Consider the following 20,093-nt stretch of genomic DNA (forward strand, 5'->3'; position numbering starts at 1 on the left):
AAGACCCCAGTGTCTCAGAAGGGATGAGATATCCACTTTAAGCTATCACTCACACACTGCAAACAGAGTCACACATGCATACACCCACACGAGGACTGCAGGTTTTTGGTAAGTGATGTCAGAGGTCACCAAGGGTGATGAGGTGGAGTGAGTGTTTTGGGGTGAGTGTGTCTCAGAGAAGTGGGTGGGCCAGTCTTGTGTGTATAAATACAGGACTGTGATGGACACAGAGTATGGAAAGAAGAGTCTAAAGACACTGGAGGACACGTGGAGCATCGTTTTTATAGATTTAAATAGGAAGAGGATCTGTGATGGCCAACCACAAGGGTAAGTCATTTTATCTATCTGTCTATCTATCTATCTATCTATCTATCTATCTATCTATCTATCTATCTATTTTTATATTATCTATCTATCTATTTTTTATTATATATCTATCTATCTAGTAAACAATTTCCCCCTGGGATTATTAAAGCATTTCTGATTTGCTTATTTTCTACATGTCTTGCTGCTTCTCAGTCCATTTTAAGAACTCTATGGGAGATTATGATGTGTGTGAAAAATGTGCTGATGGATGACTCAACACTTGTGTGTGATATGAACCCTTCTAATTCCTGCAGGAAGTACAAGTCTAGTTAGGACAGGGATCAGACTGGTCAAAGCGAGGAGACAGTAAGCTTAGCATAAAGACGGCAAACAAGGAAAAAAATTACCTTTGCTCTTTCCAAAGGTAACAAAATTGGCCTACTAGCACTGCTAGACTTCACTAATTTCATTTCCAGAATGACAGTTGAAGTCATCAAACCAATAGGTGAAATCCTTTACACTATTTGGTAACTTGTGCAACAGAAAGTGTCTTTTAATTTTTTGCACATTTAAGCAAATGACTATGCACAATTTGAACAATATTGTTTGTTTATGTCTTTTTGTGATGAAAGCTGATTGTGTTTCTTCTCAGAGCAACAGTTTTGCTCTCCAAATTATGTTTTTTATGATTTCATTGTGCAAGCCATCACATGCAGAATGGTCCATCTAATTGTAAAAATTGGCAGAGCATTATTGTTGGTGTGAGGTAGATATTTTATTGTACTACAGTGTATACTGCATATAGTAAGTAGAGATGCTCTGATACCATTCCCCCCCCATACCGATTCAGCTACTCATGCTGTGGGTATCGGCCCTTACCGAGCACAGGTACAGATACCAGTGTGTTAAAAAAAAGAGAAAGATCTTGCTACGCCTGCATGACTGTGATATGATTATCACTGTGGTAAGGCCTGGCTCAGGTTCAACCCTTTGTAAAACATGAATGAATACAGCAAATGGAAGCCATTTTTTTATTTTTTTATTTTAAATAGAACAGTATAAAACAGTAGTGCAACAGCAACTTAACGTAACTAAATAAATAGAGGAATACTTATTAACAAGAACTACTAAGAATTATTTAACTTATTAAATAAAGATTAAGAGTAACCGTGTCAGAGCTAACGGAGCTACCCAGTAAATAGATTCCTGTTTCTAATAAATGACCTGGTATTGGATCAGTGCCTGGACTTCAGTACTCGCTGATGCCAGCATTTTCAGCAGTATCAGAGGCATTTCCCATACTGGCATCGGAATAGGAACACCTCTAATACTAAGCCTATGTTTTGGGGGGTATTGAAAGGCTAAATACATTTTAGTTATTCTACTGTATTTTTTTGACCATTGCAAATGTGTTGTGTTATTTTTTCACATCACATGTAAATTGAAGTGGAATTTGAAACCTTGAACTGTTGAAATCAGCCTCTAAAGAGTGTTTACTTCGATACACAATAGCAGTCATTCCGCTTCAGAAAAAACAGCTACAGCAGGCATTCAGTGACGCACAAGACTGAAATGGTGAAAACAACAGCTGACCACCTCAGTTTTCACAATTTTTGGTGGCAATGACTTATTCATTGACACAATAACTTCATTTTGACTTAAATGAAATAAAGGTTTGGGGTTAGTTACGGCGTTTGGCGGATAATGTTTTGCTGCACGTTTGAACTGTGCCTGACCAAATGACATCTTATTCATTGAGTTCAACTTATCGCTGCCAATATTTTATATAGCAACAAGCCAGCCAAAACACAGACATTGTTTATTGCAGACTGATTGTTGTACTCTGTCTCTGTTAGGTTTGATTACTGATGTGGATCTGAGAAGTCATGAAAACAACTTGGCTCACCGCACCAGGGAGATTGATAGAGAGCGCCTGATTGTCCGCAGGGGTCAACCCTTCTCCATAACTGTGCAGTGCTCTGAGTCTCTGCTCCCCAAACACCACCTGGAACTGGTCCTGCACCTTGGTGAGTACGGCCTCTCAGAAGATACAGGTAACCACACAATTTGAGCAGTTAACAAATGAGGAATGAATGAGGAACTAATCCTAACTGAAACTATTAGTAGTACTAATAGGACTATTAGTAACTCCTAATCAAATTTTGGAGCCAATAATTAGTATTTGATTAGTTCATTGAAAGACGGGTGTGGAATGAATCAGTAAGGGCTCGATAATTGATTTATTATTATTCCCTTATAATAATTCCTAAAGGAGGACGATATGGTAGATCATGGGTTATTATTTTTCACATCAATTACCCCCAAATTGATACTCATTAGGTCATGGACCCTCATTTGATAAGATTTCACTTCAGGGACCTCTATCTGAAATGATTATGGTTGTGACATATGATTATGACGAGAATCCTATAGTTGACTCTTTAAGTTGTAATCCGTATGATTTTCATCTAGTTAATTGTTTTTTAGATCTATCTAAGGAGTGAGTTAAAACAATGGTGATTGATCATATGACCCACTAATGAAAACACCTGTTGCCTTTTTGCTGAGTATTCCAATACTCATGTCTGTGGAGACATTCCCTCTCTAGATGTTAATAAACCACCTTGTTAGTGACTCTGCTGACAGACGCTGGTCTGACGGCCCAGATCGTCACCAACGGTTATGCTGCTTTCACTTGTAATCTGAAATCAGGAGCTTCCAACTTCTGAGTCAGGCTTGTAGTAAGGACAGAAGTGTTATTGGAACACGTGTGTGTGTATGGTTTTAAGAGGGGAACATTTAGGGGACGGACTGGAAGTAGAGATGGGAATGTGTTTCTATAAAGTTTACAAAAGAGAAAGAAAAAAAAAGTCAACACACAGTGACCGCGAACGTGACAAGATGGAGACTCTAACAGAACAGGCTCGTCTGCAGTTACATTTTACTGCCAAAGAGGTCGCTACAAACAAGGGATCTCAATTCTTACGGCTCATGACCTTAAGGACCCCTGGGGTCCCTGGACCCCTGGTTAAGAACCAGTACACTCCCAATCTGTTGTCTTGTAACTCATCATATAGTCCTCTATATAGGAATTTTCACTTGTTTCTCAATGAACTAATTGATAACTAATCATTAGCTACTTGATAAAATTTGATTGGCCCTCATTGTAAAGTATTGCTGATCCTCCTCTGATTTGATCACATATCAAATGTGCAATATATAGTAGTTGTGAATGAACATTCCTTGACTGATGTATTAAGTGTGAACTAACTTAACTTGACTAATTGATGGTGAGAAACAGAAATGTTGTCATGACACATCTTGTATTCATTCATGCATTAAATCACATTGCATTAGCTAAGCATTACTTAAGTGTGAATGTAAACACATAATAAGAACTTGATGCTGCGGTCTGTTCGTTTACACCATCTGTTTAGCCTGTCACGCAGACTGGACTGTTCTCTTCCATGTAAGCTCCATCATTATCTCACTTTAACTACAAGATTTACCACCAACTCATAGCTACAGCAGAACAATGAGACTAACAAAAATGTGCAATGTTATATGTGACAAGGCTAGGCCAGAAGGGGGTCATCCCTATGTTCCCCGGTCACATAAGCCTCTGCCTTCGCTGATTTAATTCAGCATTTCGTTAGAGTTAGAGGTTACGGTCAGGGTCAGGGTTAGGCGGTAGTGTTAGGGTCTACATAAGCCTATTTACTGTGGAATTTGGCGCTGATTGTAGAAAAAATATCAGATCGGGGACTTTCTGTGAAAAGCGGGAAAACAGAGGACCATTTTTTAAAAAAAGGGTCCAATGTTCCCCGGTCACAAACAGAACAGGGAACATAGGACCTTGGGAACATAAAACCTGGGGAACATAGGTACGCTCCTGCCAGAAGGTTAGCTAAGTGTTAGGATAGCAAGTTAGCTTCTATCGATTCCCCAACACTCAAATGATGCTGAACATTAAAATAAAACATGTTTCACACATTAAGCTATAACCAACACTTGTACGCTGCGAAAATTCAGCCAATACTTTTTCCACATCAAGTAAAATGTGTTTTAAAGCATGTGTTTTAGATGATTACAGTTAGCTGCACAGCTAGTTTAAATCGGGGAAGCATTGCTTGTGGGCCTGTACATCACAAAGCTCTATGGCAAAGAGAATAAGCTACATCAGGTGTTGGTTACACACAGTTGGGATTTGTAGCCAAGAAAAATATACCCGCATTCATTATTAATCAATAACTTTTGTAAGACAACATTCCAACTGGCTAAGACACCCAAGTGTAGCTAGATATTCTGAGCCTCATAAAAACAATAGTGGAGAAATGTCGTTAAATCACCAACTATCAGTCCTTGACCCAAACCATAGTGTTCCTCTGTAAACCAGCTGGTAAAACACCAATGCTCCATTTGATTGATACTAACAAATACATACAAAATACTGTACATACAAAAACATATTTCCCTCACTATTTTTTTATTATTAATACAGGCATAATACACATACCAATAACGACAACAACATCAAAGATTGATCAAATAAAATAATAATCATAAAAAGAAATTAAGTAAAATGTGTAGACTCCCTTCAATAATTCAAATACTTAGGTTGATGGTACCAGTACATTTAGAAACTTACAATGATATATATAAACTATATATATTTACTTTATACTGTATATATAAAATAAACACCTACTTAATTATTTAAAGTGTGTATACCCTGTACACACACACACACACACACACACACACACACACACACACACACACACACACACACACACACACACACACACACACACACACACACACACACACACACACACACACACACACACACACACACACACACACACACACACACACACACACACACACACACACACACACACACACACACACACACACACACACACACACACACACACACACACACACACACACACACACACACACACACACACACACACACACACACACACACACACACACACACACACACACACACACACACACACACACACACACACACACACACACACACACACACGAAATTGGCTTCAAATTCTATTTTTTTAGGAAATTCAAATTAGTTCTTGATTGGGTTTAAAAAAAATATTTTACCCAATAGAATAATTGTGTTTATTATCTGAGGGCTAACCCAACATAATGTTTTAAGGTGCAGATATAAAATAAATATTAGGCCTTAGCCAATGGATTTGGGTCCACAAAGGTGCAGGGGAAATACAAAGTAGGTCTTCCTCACTGCAGAATGTTGAAAATATTAAATTGTTTTTTTTTTTTTACTAGCAATAATCTTCTTTCTAGAATATCTTCAAACGAAAGATTCTGGAGTAAGAGTCAACCACTCTTCTTACACAGACCACTGATGTCATTCTGACACCATGCTCATTTCAACAATATTTTGTGATGCTGACTCAAAAACAGCAAGAAGATAATATCCGTTTCATAAATGATATATAAACTGTGTTTCTCCAGGTAAGAGAGAAGACTTGGTGATCAAGGTTCAGAAGGAGCTTGGGGCCGGAGACAAGTGGTGGTTTAACCAGCTGGGAGCGCAGGATGAAATGGTGCTGACTCTGCATAGTCCAGCGGACGCCATCATTGGCCAGTACCATCTGGCTGTGTTGATGATGTCCCCTGATGGACACATTTTAGAGAAGACAGACAAAATGAGGTTCCACCTACTCTTTAACCCATGGTGTAAAGGTAAGAGATAAAGCAAAGTGCACACTCCACGGTTGGCTTTCTCCAACAGGTCTGACTCACTGCATTCACATACTGCCACTTTTAAATGGCATCATTCAGTCAGCAGCAAAACAGACTGGATCTATTTCAAGAATTTACATTAGCGGGGGTTTCTACCCTCATCCCCTCACCTGTTTGGTGCACTCCAATGTTGACAAACCTATATAAACCATATGACTGCTCCCTGTCATTATGTTAGAACCCCACTGAGCCTTTATCATCACCAGCATCATCATTAAAACACCACATGATGGAAATTCTCACAGAACAACACTTTAATAACACTTCAATCTACTTGAAGGCAAAAAAGGTCATCTTCATATTCGGAATGTATTTGAATTTTAAAACCGTGTTCCTGGATCAGAAAACCCAGCATGCCATAGATAACTGATTTTCTATCAAGCAACTATGCAACTACAAAACCCTTTAACATTACTCTAGTCTACTGGTGTGCCCACATATCAGCCAAACAAAGTACCGTATTTGCTGTTCTTAAGTGTGTCTACTTAAAATCTGTAAATAAGTAAAGTCAGAACAGGTTTCTGTTTGAGGTTAAAGATCATTGCACATTACCCCTCATTTATCAAACGAACATACGGCAGAAAAACGTGCGTACGACCATTTCCACGCAAACTCCGGCATTTATCAATTTGGACGTGAGCTGGAGCTACGATCAAATCTCACGTCTGGTCTGAGATTGTGTACACACATTTGAGCCTGTGAATTTAAGGTGCAGCACAGCAAAATCTGGCTGAAAATAATGAACAAACCTCAGCTGTCATTAAGCATAAGCAGTCACATGTTAACAGATCAAAACGGATTCTTAAAACGAATAAAAATTGTGGTTGGAGCAATTGATTGTACTCACGTGCGTCTGAAGGCACCATCCATGAATGATTACACATTCAATCGCAAAAACTACCACTCGATAAATGTACAGGTGATTTGTGATGCCGAGCTGTCACGTGGTGACCAGGAGGGGACACACGATTCTTTAATATTTCAAAACAGCTCAGCGCCAGCCCCCCGCGACCCCAACAGCAGGAATGCACACTGCAGAGCCAAAGTCATCTCCTCGGTGCAAAGGCCTTTAGACAGAGCTTGTCAGGGCTGGTGTCAAGAACTCAATCACATACCAGGAGTTTAAGCACAAAAAAAAGGGGATTTATTTGAATTCACAAAAAAGTTTAATGTGGCTGGGGTTCAGATGGAACTGAGTGGAAGGGGTCCGGGCTATGGTGCTCTGGATGTTGCCGTACTGGAAGGCGGAGAACAGGGTCCAAACTCGCAGCTAGAGGGTCTGAGGCCAGACAGGGGGAAAAAAACAGTTAAGATACAAGAAGCTTTATTTATCCTGAGGGAAATGCTAGTGCAAAAGTTTTAGTACAAAGATGGGAAAGGGTCAGAGTAACATTAAGCTAACATAATCAAAATAAAGCTAACATAAAATAAATCAAACAATTAACTAAATGTGACAGAGTGCAACAGACATTGTTAAACGTAGGTATATACACAATATACAACAATACGCAGCATGCAGTTTAGCAGCAGATTGAAATAAAATAAGTACAAACTTAAATAAGTGATAACAGTGTCAAAAGTGTAGCAGCATTTCTTACTGAACCAAATCTACAGTACAACTGAATAAAGTGGTGCAGTGATGATATGAAGTGATATAAAGTGACATTTTCTCAGGACACGGTCTCCACTGTTCCTTACCTGACTGGGGGGAGATGAATTATAAAGTTTGATGGCCACCGGAAGAAAAGACTTCCTCCGGCCGTCAGTGTTACACCGGGGGAGAATGAGTCTGTGGCTGAAGATGCTTCTGCTGGAGGTCAGCAGCTGGTGGAGAGGGTGAGAGTTATTGTCCAGGATGCTGTGCAGTTTAGACAGCATCCTCCTCTCAGACACCGCCACCAAAGAGTCCTGTTTGACCCCCAGGACGGAGCCAGCCTTCCTGATGATCTTACTGAACCTCTTGGCGTCTGCTGCCCTCAGTCTGCTGCCCCAGCACACAACAGCAAAGAAGATGGCACTGGCTACCACCGACTGATAGAACATCCTCAGCATGGTGTTACAAACATTGAATGACCGGAGCCTCCTCAGGAAATAGAGACGACTCTGGCCCTTCTTGTGAACAGCCTCAGTGTTCTTGGACCAGTCCAGTTTGTTATCCAGGTATACTCCCAAGGTATTTGTAATCCTGGACAACATCCACCATCACGCCCTTGATGGAGATGGGTGCGGGGGCAGATTTACTCCTGCGGAAATCCACCACTAGCTCCTTAGTCTTGGTGGGGTTGAGAACCAAATCAAGTTAACCATCAGAGTTAAACAAAGCACGGGTACTGTTTGGCTAACGTGTTGTCATACTGGTAGCTGCACCGATCCAGGAAGGCTGGTCATGATTTTATAGTGTGCTGATTGCTGGAACAGGACCAGGTGTGCTGATTGGGATCATGAGCTACAGGTGTGGAGCAGCATCCCGTGACCACACCCACCAGTGGCAGCCAGAGCATGAGGGAGAGCGGGAAAACCAGAGATGGACTCCAACACAAAACAAACAAGCACACAGCAGGCACACCAAAAAGACCTAAAACAAACAACATTGGCACATGAGCCCAGGGTCACGGCGGGTTGTGGGTTGTGACAGAGCTTATTTCACTAAATTTCAAAATAGAAATGTTCCAAAAGAAGAGCTAAATAAAAGCTTATGGAAGTATCTAGTCATTTTTGAGTCATGAGGAATGCTGACGAGGCAGAAATTGCACCGCTGTAGTTTTGCCACCCCAGATGTAGGTGCGTATTTGTAAACTCACAGGCGTAAGCACTCTTAAAAGGCAACACGTGAGCATACCTGTCTTCAACAACAATGGAAGGCAGTGTTGCAGGAAGAGGAAGGACAGTGAGGATGAGGAAGCAGATCCAGCTTGGCCAAGAGAAGATGTTTAGGATTTTTAAAACTCATGCTTTCTTGTCTGTCTCCACAAATGTTTTTCCCGTGTATATTCTATTCTACATTGTATTAAGAGTATGCTCTATTCTTTCAGTGCACAATAGAAACTATGGTAATGCATTCATGTAGGACTGATTTGACTTGTTTTTAAAATCTAGCTCAGGCTATCATAAGAAACCGACTAAAAGTTCATGTTTATTTCATTAGCAAGAGGTCAGCTGTGTACTCATGGTCTTCTGTGTGTGTGCCAGATGATGTAGTGTACCTCCCAGATGAGAGTCTGCTCCAGGAGTATGTTATGAATGAAGATGGAGTTATTTTCATGGGGACCTGGGATTACATCAACAGTATTCCCTGGAATTATGGACAGGTAACACACAAACACACACACACACACACACACACACACACACACACACACACACGTTGTGCGAATGGGTCGAGTATGTATTTGTCTGTCAGGTCGGTAGTTGGCCTGTGTGAATTTTCACAGCAGTGTGGTGCTGCTGGATCAGGAACTGTGTTTGTTGGATGGGGGGAACTTCTGGACAGGAGATGTCAGAATGTAACCAAACCACACACACACACACACACACACACACACACACACACACACACACACACACACACACACACACACACACACACACACACACACACACACACACACACACACACACACACACACACACACACACACACACACACACACACACACACACACACACACACAAAGGCTTGTTCCTTCACAGCTGGCTAGTAGGGCAGATAGGAAAGCAGAGGAAGAACAAAAGTGAGAGGCCTCTGCTGCACAACAACTTTTCTTTTCTCCTCTCATGTTTTCTCTCCATCTCCCTGTGGCCCTCTCTCAGTTTGAGGACTATGTGATGGACATGTGTTTTGAAGTCCTGGACAACTCCAAGGACGCCCTGAAAGACTCAGAGATGGACACTGAGCACAGATGGGACCCCGTCTATGTCAGCAGGATGATCACTGCGATGGTGATGATGTCTTCTACTTACTGCTAAAACAATACAGCCAGTTAGACAACAGTGCAAGAATACATCATCTGTATTTAGGTTTCAAACTGTTATCATGATACTTACCTTTCTGATTTAAGGACAGATGATCACTACACATATTGTCAGGAAGAAATACGTGAAAATCTCTCATAGTCAAACCTATGCTTCCTGAAGTGATTGACAGCTTTAAAGATGTTTCATCAACATATTTTCTCCACCTGTCCAGGTGAACTCTAACGGTGACAGGGGTGTGTTGACCGGTCGCTGGGTAGAGCCGTACTCTGACGGAGTTGCACCATACAAATGGACCGGCAGCGTGCCGATCCTCCAACAGTGGAGCAAGGCTGGGATGAGGGCGGTCAAATACGGCCAGTGCTGGGTATTTGCTGCCGTCGCCTGCACAGGTGAGGCTTTCACAGATTTCTCTGCTGCATGAATGATCCCAGAGTCTAAGAGTTCTTAAGAAGAAGATATCATTTATTAAAAGAAGAAAACAATATCACACACACACACACACACACACGCAAAAAGGATCTATGCACCTCTCCTGCTATACCTGTCCACCTGCATACTGGGTCCGTACATGGGACTTGAACTAGCGACCCAGGCCAAATTGGGGCCCTAAGTGTCATTTTGTTATGAGGCGCCCCTCAAAAGACATAAGACAATAAGGAATTAGGGGAGATAGCCAGGTCACCAAATTCCCCAGTTGATTACTTTTACTAAGACAGAACACTGATTTACAAGTTTTATTGGATGTTTAAATGTGCACTACTCACTACAGAAAATGCAGTCAGTGCATACAATCAGAAATCTGAATATTGGAAAAAGCCAATTTAAAAAAAAAATAATTTACAGAGGGAAAGCTGGATTAAAAAAAAAAAGATCCATGTTTTCAAGGCTATAAACTTTAACTGATATATGTCCGCCAACTGAAACTCAATTTATCACTACTGTTCTTCAAGCCAATTTTTGGAGGCAAATTCAAAATAAAATCTAAAAAAGGAAAAGAAAGGAAAGTAGTAGGAATAAAGGAATGAATTGTCCCCGTCTGATGTGTATTACCTTGGCAGTGCTGCGCTGTCTGGGCATCCCAACCCGCCTCATCACCAACTTCTCTTCAGCCCATGATGTTGATGGGAACCTCTCTATAGACTTCCTGCTGGATGAAAGAATGGAGAGCCTTAATGGACGATACAAGAAAGACAGTAGCTGGTAGAAAATGCATGCATGCACGCACGCACGCACGCACGCACGCACGCACGCACGCACGCACGCACGCACGCACGCACACACACACACACACACACACACACACACACACACACACACACACACACACACACACACACACACACACACACACACACACACACACACACACAGATTTTGAAAATGAAGATATTACATCACCTCATGTCATGAATTATCTCCTCTCCTCTGCTCATGATTAGGAACTTCCACTGTTGGGTCGAGTCCTGGATGAGGAGAGATGATCTCCCCAAAGGATATGACGGCTGGCAGGTTTTGGACCCCACTCCTCAAGAATTGAGTGACGGTACATTCCTCATTATTTACCTAATCTCTGTTCTTCACCTCATTTCTCATTTCTCTCACCTTCCAAAACGTACATCCTGCCGGCTGATTGTTGTTTTTCCATCCCTATAAACTGTTCTAATGTGATATACTGTTCTATTGTGATATTTTAGATCCAAGGCTAGTTGGTGTTTTCTATCAGACATTCAAAAATTTAGCTTCCTGTTTCCTGTCACTGTCTCCACTATCTAATGATACAGGAGATCCATCACAAAATACTTTTTTACTCTCCAGGCGAGTTCTGCTGTGGTCCGTGTCCAGTGACAGCCATCAAGGAGGGAAGTCTGGGAGTTAAGTATGATGCTCCGTTTGTATTTGCCGAGGTGAACGCTGACATCATCTACTGGATCGTCCGTCAAGATGGTCAACGGCAGAAGGTGATTGACTTTTGTTATGATTATCTTTTAAATATGCTAAAGTTAAAAAGCATCAGCACTTTTTAAGACTTCATAATTAAAACGATTTAATAACAAATTGTTATAATTATTGTTACAGATTAGGGTGGACCAGGCGAGTGTGGGGAGGAACATCAGCACCAAAAGTGTTTACGGCGACCGCAGAGACGATGTCACTCTACACTACAAATATCCTGAGGGTTAGTTGGAAAGTCGTGAACAGAGGAGTAGATAGAATAGGATCAGTGATGGTAGAAATCTATGGCAGCTATGCTGATAAACCCTTACTAAATATAATCCCATTTATACAGCATTCACCAACAATATGAGACCTCTTGTTTTTAAATGCTCTAATTGTAAGACTTTATATTCATACTGACAACTGATTGATTATGTAAGTGATGGTCCCTCTGAAGCTCCCGCTTTCTGTTTAAAGTTGTACTCTGTAAGATTGTCATCTAGTTAATTGTCTTTTCAGTTCCTCTCTTTTTGCGGATTATTCAAATATCTGTGTCTGTGGGGACATTCCCTCTCTAGATAAATAAGCTGCCATGTAAGTGACCCGCCCAGATCATCACTAGCAGTTATTCTGCGTTCACTTGTAATCGGAAATCGGGAGTCAGGCTTGTAGTAAGGGCAGAAGTGTAATAGGAACATGTGTGTGTGTATGGATTTAAGAGGGGAACATATAGGGGATGGACCAGAAGTAGAGAGGTGAATGTGTTTCTATAAAGTTTACAAAAGAGAAAAAAAATGAATAAAAACAAATAGTCAACACACATAGTAACAGTGAAGGTGACAAGATGGAGGCTATAAAAGAACAGGCTCACCTGCAGTTACATCTTACAGAGGCCGCTAGAAACAACAAATCTCAAATCTTATGGAGTACAGTATGCTCATAGTCATATGTTTGGACTCACGGCTACACACGGTCACGTCTTCTCCACAGGCTCCACGAAGGAGAGAGAGGTTTACGCGAAGGCGGGACGCCGGGTCACAGAGCCGACTAATGGGAGCGTAGAACCAGGACAACTGAAGCTGTCAATCAAGCATGCTAGGCCTGTATTTGGGACAGACTTCGATGTGATTGTTGAGGTACGGAGTGCTCAGACTGACGTGGAATGAATGGATAGATGAAATGATTAAATGAGTACATTAGATCTTAAACAGTGGATCTGGGGCTAAAGTTGTGTGTAGTTGAGTGTATCTATACTCTGTTTTTTTTATGGACATAAATCAGAGTAGTCAATCATTCATTCAGTCATGAATCCATTTTGTCTGCAGGTGACGAATGAAGGAGACAGAGATGCTCATGCTCAGCTCACCATACTGGTCATGGCTGTAACTTACAATTCTGTCCACCGGGGGGAGTGCCAGAGACAAACAATCAGCGTGACAGTGCCTGCGCACAAAGGTGAGTAGTTCAAAGCAATAGTTCAGTGCTGTGTACTGTAGGACAGTAAACAGATATTATTTGAATAAATCAAGACTTGATTAAGGACTTGATATAACCTGTGACCTGACTTGACTTGACTTGATATAACCTGTGACCAGGGCCGGCCCTGGACATATTAGGGCCCTCAGCAGGATAAGTTTGGGGGCCCTGCCTCACAGATGTGACACATTCAAAGAATCCGCTACCATATACAATTATAACCCTTGTGCATTTTATTTTTACCGCTTTTATTTCTTTACTTCTTTTATACTTCTTCGTTATTTTCCTGTTAATTAAATCCACTCAAAGAAACACTCAAAGTAAAGCTTACTTACTGCACTTGCCATTTTTTACTATTTTGTTTTTATCTGAATGATTTCTTTGTTTTGAAAAAATGTAAAAGTCATCTACTCTTGATGTAGCAGAAAGATAAAAGATTCAACAGTAGGTTGTTATTTGCAGTAAATAGGAATAACTACCCATGTAAAGTAAAAAACAACTTCAATACAACACAACTCACAACAGAACACAATAAATGTAACTGGCCATGAAGACAACACTAAAGCTTAATAAATAGCTGAGTTTGGAATTGTTTAATAGGCTTATATACTTTTAGCGTTGTTATTTAACGTAACATGAACACACAATAAGGATCACATTCCTTTTCACGGTCAGCCATGTTGTGGTCTCATTATGAGTTTGGGGGCCCCCTAGCAGCCGCATGGCCCTAAGCAGCTGCTTAGTTCTCTTATGCCTCGAGCTGTCTCTGCCTGTGACTTGAACAATGCATGCAGGAAAACAACCAATCAGATCTGAGAAGTCTCAAACGCACTGTCAATTACTGCTCGTGAACTCTGATCAAACTGTGAAACCCAGTGGCTGATCGGCCAATGGGTAGAGCTTGGTTTTGGCTTGACTGGCTTCAACATGATAGTCACGTAACAAACGTTCTTATTTTACAGTTTAACAGAAATAGGCTGTACAGTAACCAGATCTTGAGTCATATTTGATGAGCTCTGCCTAGTTTGACAGTTTGATCTGACTTCACATTCATCACGTCATTGTGTCAGAGACTCTTCGGTTCCCACTGGTTGTATTTATTTGGGTGCGGAGAAATTTTGCAGATGTCATTAGGAGCACTAGGTGGAACGAAGGAACAGGACTTTTTCACAGATTTTCCACCTCATCTACTACTGTCAGGATATAGTGACAGTTTGAATATGACTAAACGTTATTTTCATAAAAGTTACCAACTGAACCTTTAATATTGTGTGTATGTTCAGCCCACAAGGAAGTCCTGCGTCTGCACTATGACGACTATATCCGTTGTGTCTCTGAGCATCATCTGATCAGGGTGAAAGCTTTATTAGAGGCTCCAGGGGAGAACGAACCCATCATGACTGTCGCCAACATCCCACTAAGCATGCCTGAACTCCTTTTACAGGTGGGTACGCACACATTTATAAGATTTATAATGCTTGTCTAAATGAAAGGTAGCAGACTGATTAGAATGATACTGAACTAGTTCAGTGTGCAGCTCTCAGTTCACATCAGTTAAAGTGCACATTGAGCTAGGAGACTACTCGTCTCTATAAACAGATTCTGCATGTGATGTGGAAGTCGAACCTGTAGGCAAGGGGAGGTGGAAGCAGTTTGGTTTCCGTTTGTAGTGCGAGTATTATTGACCAATCATGTTTGAGCATGCTTTGGTTGCATGCAGGTAACCAGTCCGTGTGGAAACCAAACAAGGCGGAACACATTGGCTATCATGCAATATCGGAACACTATGGTCTGACGATGATTTAGCTTTTCATTAGCTTATTGTTATTATCTAGCTCCATTCATATGCAGATATCTGCTTATAGAGACGTTGTCTCTCAATGCCAACGTTATTGCATATCAAGTTTTAACTTCTAAGGAAGTCAGATATTTGTTGGCTACACCGGAAAGTCCAAAATAGTAGCTGTCGTCCCCAGAGGCTAATTTATTGTCAGACAGATAGGCGATGGGTTCAGAGATTGGAAGACTACTGCTGTCAAGAGTTTGATGTTTGATGTTTCATTCTTGGAGGTTGTTGTCCCAGTTAGTAATGGAAAAATAAATCTTTTGAGTATTAAAGTTGTACTCCATAAGATCTGAGATACGTTGTTTGTAGCGACGACATTTTTGGCAGAAAGGTGTAACTGCAGGTGGGCCTGTTCTTTCAGAGCCTCCATCTTGTCACGTTCACAGTCACTCTGTGTGTTTACCATTGTATTTATTTCTTTTTTTGCTCTTTTGTAAACTTTATTGACACACATTCACCTCTCTACTTTCAGTCTGTTCCTATATGTTCCCCTCTTAAATCCACACACACACACACACACACACACACACACACACACACACACACACACACACACACACACACACACACACACACACACACACACACACACACACACACACACACACACACACACACACACACACACACACACACACACACACACACACACACACACACACACACACACACACACACACACACCCACGCACGCAGCATAACTGTTGTGACGATCGGGGCCGACATTCCAACAGCTGTCAGCAGCGTCACGAACATGGAGGTTTATTTACATCTAGAGAGGGAATGTCTCCACAGACACAGATATTTGAAATACTCAGCAAAGAGGCAGCAAGTGCATTTCATTCACATGATCAATCACCATTGCTTTAACTCACTCTTTGATAGAGAGGAACTTAAAAGACAATTAAATAGATAAAAATCTTACAGAGTACAATTTTAAGTTCAAGATGTTCTTAGTATACATTGATGTATAAAATAAGACATAAATGCAAAGGACGCAAAAACTCATTTGTCATACAGGTCATTAAGCGTTCTGAGGCTCTTATCTGACCATATGCGAAATGCAGGGTCGGTGCAGGAAGGGAGAAACCCATAGTTATTTAAAACTGGGTCAAGGATCAAAGCCCTTTGCAAGCCGTACTGCTTCCTGAAATGGATCCAAAATTTAATGGTGTTGACGACAACCAGATTAGATGAGACCTTATGGGGAGCTGTGTGCAAATCGTAGAGTGCAAAGAGAAGGAGGAAGACGTTATCTCAGTGTGAGCCCAGGGTGGGCAGACGAAGACTGATATTTTAAGATACAAAAACAGCCATAGCCCCGAAGAGTCACTCTGAAGACACACCTTCAAGCTGGTAGACATGTTGTGATGGGAATGCAAACCCCTGCCACACTGGGTTGACATGACATGAGTCCAGCCAAGTCAGCACGTGTGTATGGAAACACAGGATCAGTTCATGTGTTCTGTTCCAGTGGTTCTGTAGTACCTGAAATACTTTGGTCAAAAACAGGCATTGGTCCCACGAAATCCACCATTCTGTCGAGTGGAAGCCTTTGGATGTTTAGAGTTTCCAGACTGCAAACTGTGATGTCCTACACTGTAAAATGGACCCTTAACACAGAGCTGTCATTTCTTTATCCAGGTACCCGGAAAGGCTGTTGTATGGGAACAAGTTACAGTCTACATCTCTTTCACCAATCCTCTCCCAGTTCCTCTGAAGGGTGGCGTGTTCACTGTGGAAGGGGCCGGCCTACTGACAGCCACTGAGATCCATGTTAAGTAAGTACTGAGTGAGCCACCTTCCCTGCAAGGCAATATACAGTGCATCCGGAAAGTATTCACAGCGTTTCACTTTTTCCACATTTTATTACGTTACAGCCTTATTCCAAATAGTATTAAATTAATCTCTGTCCTCAAAATTCTACACATAATGCCCCATTATGACCATGTGAAAAAAGTTTTCTTGAGAGTTTTGAAAAGTTATTAAAATTAAAAAACAAAGAAATCACATTTATGTAAGTATTCACAGCCTTTACCATGAAGCTCTAAATTGAGCTCAGGTGCATCCTGTTTCCACTGATCATCCTTGAGATGTTTCTACAGCTTAAATGGAGTCCACCTGTGGTCAATCCAGTTGATTGGACATGATTTGGAAAGGCACACACCTGTCTATATAAGGTCCCACAGTTGACTGTCAGAACGCAAACACCAAGCATGAAGTCAAAGGAATTGTCTGTAGACCTCAGAGACAAAATTGTCTCTAGGTACAAATCTGGGGAAGGATACAGAAAAATATCTGCTGCTTTGAATGTCCCAATGAGCACAGTGGCCTCCATCATTCGTAAATGGAAGAAGTTTGGAACCACCAGCACTCTTCCGTCTAAATTTAGCAATCGGGGGAGAAGGGCGTTGGTCAGGGAAGTGAGCAAGAACCCGATGGTCACTCTGTCAGAGCTCCAGCGTTCCTCCGTGGAGAGAGGAGAACCTTGCAGAAGGACAACCATCTCTGCAGCAATCCACCAATCAGGCCTGTATGGCAGAGTGGCCAGGCGAAAGCCACTCCTTAGTAAAAGGCACAAGGCAGCCCGTCTGGAAGTTGCCAAAAGGTCCCTGAAGGACTCTCAGACCATGAGAAACAAAATTATCTGGTCTGATGAGACAAAGATTGAACTCTTTGGTGTGAATGCCAGGCGTCATGTTTGGAGGAAACCAGGCACTGCTCATCTCGAGGCCAATACCATCCCTACAGTCAAGCATGGTGGTGGCAGCATCATGCTATGGGGATGTTTTTCAGCAGCAGGAACTGGCAGACTAGTAAGGATAGAGGGAAAGATGAATGCAGCAATGTACAGAGACATCCTGGATGAAAACCTGCTCCAGAGTGCTCTTGACCTCAGACTAGGGCGACAGTCCATTTTTCAGCAGGACAACGACCCCAAGCACACAGCCAAGATCTTAAAGGAATGGCTTCAGGACCATTCTCTGAATGTCCTGGAGTGGCCCAGCCAGAGCCCAGACTTGAATCCGATTGAACATCTCTGGAGAGATCTGAAAATGGCTGTGCACAGACGTCTCCCATCCAACCTGATAGAGCTTGAGAGGTACTGCAAAAAAGAATGGGCAAAACTGCCTAAAGAGAGATGTGCCAAGCTTGTGGCATCATATTCAAAAAGACTTGAGGCTGTAGAGGCTGCCAAAGGTGGTTCTACAAAGTATTAAGCAAAGGCTGTGAATACTTATGTAAATATGATTTCTTTGTTTTTTTAATTTTAATACATTTTCAAAACTCAAGAAAACTTTTTTCACATGGTCATAATGGGGCATTATGTGTATAATTTTGAGGACAGAGATTTCAGTTCATGACAGGACCTCAAAAAAGACATTTAAAAAGCTTGCTCTCTCACTTTCTCGTCTTTTTCAGTGGTGATGTATCTCCAGGCCAGAAAGTGTCTGTCAAGCTCTCATTCTCACCCATGCGGACCGGTGTCAGGAAGCTCCTGGTGGACTTTGATTCTGACAGACTGAAGGACGTGAAGGGATTTACCACTGTGGTTGTCCGCAAGAAATACTCCCGTGTAATTACGGGACATTATTAAAAACCAGCAAATGTTGTTTTGTGGGATAATGTGACTTTTTCTGAATGTGAGAGGAGAAGCTGTCTGTTTGAATGCAAAAGTATTTCTAGTATAACAGTGAAAAGTGTTCTATTTAAATAATAGTTGTCTTCCAGGATGATTTTGACCCTATCCAAAAAGTTATTTTAAAGTTGTGCTTTTAGATTTTCATCTATTTAATTGTCTGTTAAGTTTCCATCAAAGAGTGGGTTAAAACAATGGTGATTGATCATATGACCCACTAATGAAAGCACTGGTACTTGCATTTTAGCTGTGTGTCTGTGGAGACATTCCCTCTCTAGATGTAAATTAGACGCCATGTTAGTGATGCTGCTGACAGTGGTTGGTCTGCCGGCACTAACAGATATGCTGCATTCACTTGTAATCCGTAATCTGGAACTTACAACTTCTGAGTCAGGCTTGTAGTAAGGGCAGAAGTATAATAGGAACATGTGTGTGATAGGATTTAAAAGGGGAACATTTAGGAGACGGACCGGAAATAGAGAGGTGAATGTGCTTCAATAAAGTTTACAAATGAGCAAACAAATAAAGTGATCATGGACCTGATAGGAGGAGGCTCTGAAAGAACTGGCTCACCTGCAGTTACATCTTACCACCAAAGAGGCTGCTAGAAACATTAGATGACAGATATATAATATTTTGCTTTTTGTCTATGTTCGTTCTCTGTAACTAATTTCTTATATTTCTCACTTTACTGGAACGCCAAATTTAATTCCTTCTATCTTAGTTCCCTTGTCCTGGCCCAGATCACCACTGATTTGTAATCCCCGATGATGAAATGAAAACCACCAGGGGGACCTCAGTTATGAGCTGGAGGGGTAAAAACATTGTGCTAAATGGTTTTGTTGTGCATAGTGGTTAAAAATATCTTTCCGAACTCCTTTCAGTCTGAGTATGACTAAACTCATGACTTTTTCATCTAATTAAATCCTAATATTTATGCATTTTTATAATACACATACACATATGCATGTATGCTTTTAATAAAGATTTATTTCACCAATATACACATGATCTGACTTATTAACACTGATGTCTGAGCTAGGTGATGGGTTGGCTATCTGCAGTGGCTCAGAACTGGGGTATTCACTATATGCGGCACATAGGGGCGCAACA

At 41.3% G+C, this 20,093-nt stretch overlaps 1 protein-coding gene across 1 annotated transcript; it reads left to right on the forward strand.

The window, feature by feature from the left end:
- Positions 1–228: 228 nt before the first annotated feature.
- On the forward strand, positions 229–19,879 carry LOC310949491 (protein-glutamine gamma-glutamyltransferase 2-like; the record flags this gene model as incomplete). The annotated part of the gene is made up of 16 exons (XM_083916965.1): positions 229–327; positions 2,163–2,333; positions 5,818–6,048; positions 9,298–9,416; positions 9,919–10,047; positions 10,295–10,472; positions 11,142–11,283; positions 11,523–11,626; positions 11,899–12,041; positions 12,160–12,259; positions 13,009–13,154; positions 13,344–13,473; positions 14,778–14,938; positions 16,985–17,121; positions 18,764–18,917; positions 19,865–19,879. Exons 1-16 carry the CDS (start codon positions 312–314, stop codon positions 19,877–19,879), a joined length of 2,076 nt encoding a protein of 691 aa, XP_083773091.1. The 5' UTR covers positions 229–311.
- Positions 19,880–20,093: the final 214 nt, after the last annotated feature.

The sequence above is a fragment of the Echiichthys vipera genome, assembly GCF_963691815.1.
Source record: "Echiichthys vipera genome assembly, chromosome: 7".
Classification (NCBI taxonomy): Eukaryota; Metazoa; Chordata; class Actinopteri; order Perciformes; family Trachinidae; genus Echiichthys; species Echiichthys vipera.